Consider the following 4,328-nt stretch of genomic DNA (forward strand, 5'->3'; position numbering starts at 1 on the left):
CTCTCTCTCTCTCTCTCTCTACTGCACATGCTTAAAAACCGTCTTGAGGGATGATCCAATGCAAGAGAAAGATAAGTGGAAGAGGGGGGGGAGAGAGAGAGAGAGAGAGAGAGAGAGAGAGAGAGAGAAAGAGATTGCAACACGTCCACTATCTCTCGGAATGCAGAATAAACCCGCTTAGCAGACCGATCAACTGAAAGTAAACCATAGCAAATCGACCTGGCAATACAAATGGTTGTTGAAGGAATCGTCCACCAAGACGTGGAGCTGAGGATGTCTACTTCAAGTCTGCACACAGGAGCAGAGGATGTTTGCTGGAGCCTACTGGTGTACGTGAACTGAGGACGTGAAGTCCTTGGAGCTGGCTGCTGGTCGATGGAACTGGCTTTACACTGCTAGAGGTCGAGATATGGAGCGGATCGAGGTCAAGGTAGGAGCTGCTGGTAGCTCAGAATGGCCGTTATATGCGTAGAGGTACAAAAGGGAACTTGGGGTGGTTCCGATCTTCCAGTCGGCTACCGTCATACTGGGATGAGCTAGAATCCTTGCTTGCGTCTGTAGCCGAGTATGCCCGTGGGCATTTGAAGATCGGGCTCCTTAATTTTGAAGAGGACGGCGAGACTGAGTATTCATGGGTTTCATTCACAGAAATCGCTCCATTGGTCTTCGAATTCGAGCATGCAGACAAAAGGCTGCCCAGGCAGGAGCTGCTAGAGAATGCGGCTGGGCAGATGAACAACTGGAGGTGGCGACAAAGATGAATAGTTGGAGGTGGCGACAAAGATGGAGAGCAACAGAACAGCTGGAGGTGGTGATCGTGATGTGAGGTTGAGGTGCTTTGGCACTCCAAGCGTAGTGAAATTTTGACTGATTCAGTGATTGCAAGCATCTATCAATGCAACTGAATGCAAATCGTTTTCACGCGGGCCAATAACGTGAAGAATAGCCACATCTTAAATGAATGGTGGGGCGAACCAGCTACGTGGTTATAGCTGTTCCTGTAATTTGTAGACGTTGTGTATTGCTGCCATAGCCAGTGCTCAAACATAGTGGCATTTTCCAGACGCTTCTCTGATGGGATCCTCTCACGACGACAGTTCAACTTTGCATAGGAAACTTGCCTTTGAGCCTCCAGTCTTCGTAAGACCAGTGCAGGCAAATGTTGAGTCCTCGCGTATACTACACTTGACTAACTTAGATCAGCTGTTCAATTACTACAATGTGATCGCTCTGTTTTACGCTCCGCATCCCACCAAAAGCTCAGAGAACGCAGTTGAAGTCATAAGATGTGCTCTGGAGGACTTGTTGGTTCATTATCCATGGGCGGCCGGTAGGCTCAGGGTGAACCCAAAGGAGCAACGACTAGAAGTGGAGTGCAACGGAGAGGGTGTGCAATTTGTGGCTGCGACGGCGAAATTGACAGTTGCGGACCTTGGAGATGTTACGATACCGAGCCCTGCTTCAGATCCTTTATTTGCACGTCTGGAGGATCCGAATGTGGATCTAGAGCATCGCCCTCTTGTTGCCCTGCAGGTATGGTGCACCTGTGTCGCCTGTTCTCAGTCCAACGTTGTTTGACTGCTACACGCTGCAATTCGTATATGTTCTATATGCCACCAATTCTTAGATTGCGAGTCTTGTACTTATTGCCACGGCTTTAGATGTCAGCGATTTGGACGTTGTCACGCTCACCACTAATTGTGAAGTTGCATTGTAGCGACTTACCGTTTTGCTCTGTGCCTGTGTTGCGATAGAGTTAGATTGAACATAAGTCAATATATAAGTCAGTTGTAAAGAATATGCGCGATGCATGGACAACTCCCTGTTCAGTGTTGAGAGATGGTGATGGCGTTTTTTCTCAATTATAAAGAGTCTTAGTTTGCAAACCCAGCAGGTCGAAGTTATTCTATCCCCACCAAGCAAACGCTCCCGTGAGAACCTGTTGTCAACAAGAGTTTGAAATCCCTTCCTTCTAATATGTAATAGATGTGGATGCATTTGTAAAGAATATACGGGTGCATAATAGAACTTCTTGCAGTGTTTGTAGAAGTCCTGTTTTTTTTTTTTGGAATTAAGAAAAGTAGCTTTGAGATGCTAGTAGCTACGCGCGTTGCATTCACGACGTGTGCGTTCTGAGATGAGATGAAATGCAAGTAAAGTCAACTTGTGAGTTTGGGTGTTGAAGGCAAGTTTCAAGAAAGAATTGTTATGGCAGGTAACACGGTTCCAGTGCGGCGGGTTCGTTGTTTCGTTGATGTCCAACCATGTACTGTTTGACGGTTGTGCTGCCGCTATGTTCCTTCAAAACCTTGCCTCCCTTGCCTTAGGAGAAGGCATTCGCGTAGCTCCGGATTATGTTGACAGAAAGCAACGGCTGGTGCCACGAAATCCACCCTCGCCATCCTTCGATCATCCTTACATCGTTAAGAAAGGTGATGGCTTGTGGTACCCAGAAACCAAATACGGTACAGCGGTGAAGTACACCTTCTCCAAAGACAACCTGGAAAAGCTGCGGCTCCAAGCGCAAAGGAGCAACGGGGCTACGACATCCTACTCGCGATTCACGTCGTTGGCGGCGCATCTGTGGGTGGCAAAGGCAAAGAGCGTGGGCAAGCTGGAGGCTTCTAGCGAGCTGCCGATGATAATACCTGTAAACATGAGGGAGAGGGGAGGGGAACCGAGGATTCCAAGGGGCTACATGGGGAATGCGGTCTTCAACGCGGTAGCGAAAGCGAAGGTGAAGGATTTGAGAGAGGAGGGGATAGGATATGCGGCAAGGAGGGTGAAGGAGGCGATGGAGAAGGTGAATGGGGAGTATGTGCAGTCTGAGATAGATTTGATAGAGGAGGTGGGAGGAGCTGCTCATCTACATGGGTCGATTTTGGCGATGCCAAAACTGGCAGGTCTACCCTTCTATGATACAAACTGTGGGTGGGGGAAGCCAGTGTATGTGGGAAGGCCTTGTAAACAGTTATGTAGTCGCATCATCGTTTTAGATGCCAATGCTGATGGCCAGGCCGTGAACGTGCTTGTGGTGTTTGAATCTGCCCAAGAGCGTACGGGATTCGAGGATGCCATTGCCTCTTGAGTCTCTCTTCTTCCATCTTCGGTGAGATCTAAGACCCTATTCATGGGAGCAGTGCGGTTTGGAAACCAAGGGGTTGCTACTCGGGCCCTTGCTCTCCACTAGCGGCCAGAAGAGAAACTCGGTTGCTGGTCAGCCTTGATAGAGAAAAGGTGGTTAGCATACCAGTCCTCCCGCGTGAACACGCTCTAAGTTTCTATTTGCATGACTTGGTAGGGAGTGTGTTAAACAAAAAAACATTTTCAAAACGTAACTACAATTGCCTTGAAATTTGCACGTTTTAAAGCCTCCTAATTTCATTAATCTCCAAAATTTCGTGAACAATGCTCCCTCTCAAAGTCTAGAGTGCCTACTTTTGTTATTCATTACTTAGAGCTAAGTGTATATGTGCATAAGTGGATAGGGTTTGTGCCAACACTATTAGCATAAATGGAACATCTTTTATTAACAAATATGAAAACCTTCAAGTTGAAAATTGTAAGGGTTTCTATTGAAATTCTCCAAGTTTGTAATAGAAATAAGACTAAATGGCCTTGAAATTTATAGGTTTTAAAGCTTTGATTTTCAACCTTGAATGTTTATTTTCAAAATTTGCCATTCACCTCACAGTAAGACTTGTCTTTTTGTGAACATTATGTGTGTGTGTGTGTGTGTGTGTGTGTGTGTGAGAGAGAGAGAGAGAGAGAGAGAGAGAGAGAGCATCTTTGAGAGGGAAAGTGTACACATTGAGAGGGATGAGAAAAATGTTTATCTATTCAATCTATTATCAAGATGGATTTGAGTCTCTCTTCTTCCAACTTCAAAAAGATCACGTCATTACTCTTATTTGACAAGTGTGTATGTGGATAAGTGGGTAGGGGTGCATGCTTGTGTCCATGCATATATATTATATGTGTCATGTGTGTGTGTGTGTGTTGGGGGGGGGAGAGGTTCAAGGGAGGGAGGAAGTCTCCCAGAGGGAGAGTGTACATGAGAGGAAGGAAGGAAGTCCCCCAGAGGGAGAGTGTACATGAGAGGGAGAAGGACCAATTAGTTTGATCAACAAGACAATTTTACAATTAAGGAGATAATTTATAAAGTGGGAAATGGACCTATCACGACTATATCACGTGTTGCCATCTAGTACCTTTGAGCTCTTTGATTGGCTTAAATTATTGTATGCTAAAATAAAATACCATAGCATGTATGTATAGCTTTTGAATTCTTACAATATTAAATAAGTGTTTATCTGACATGGGAAAAG

General features: G+C 45.8%; 1 protein-coding gene across 1 annotated transcript; it reads left to right on the forward strand.

The window, feature by feature from the left end:
* The first annotated feature begins 1,037 nt into the window (after positions 1-1,037).
* On the forward strand, positions 1,038-3,430 carry LOC147897621 (acyltransferase GLAUCE-like). The gene is made up of 2 exons (XM_087380805.1): positions 1,038-1,533; positions 2,216-3,430. The coding sequence occupies exons 1-2, from the start codon at positions 1,075-1,077 to the stop codon at positions 3,086-3,088; spliced, it is 1,332 nt and encodes a 443-aa protein (XP_087236931.1). The 5' UTR covers positions 1,038-1,074; the 3' UTR covers positions 3,089-3,430.
* The last annotated feature ends 898 nt before the right edge of the window (positions 3,431-4,328 follow it).

This window comes from Dipteris shenzhenensis, chromosome 10 (genome assembly GCF_047967505.1).
Source record: "Dipteris shenzhenensis isolate YYH24624 ecotype China chromosome 10, Dip_SZ_1.0, whole genome shotgun sequence".
Taxonomy (NCBI): domain Eukaryota; kingdom Viridiplantae; phylum Streptophyta; class Polypodiopsida; order Gleicheniales; family Dipteridaceae; genus Dipteris; species Dipteris shenzhenensis.

Coding starts and splice junctions, on each gene's coding strand:
- LOC147897621 (XM_087380805.1), top strand. CDS start 1,075: ATGGGATCCTCTCACGACGACAGTTCAACTTTGCATAGGAAACTTGCC. Junction 1,534..2,215: donor GCCCTCTTGTTGCCCTGCAG/GTATGGTGCACC, acceptor TTGTTATGGCAG/GTAACACGGTTCCAGTGCGG.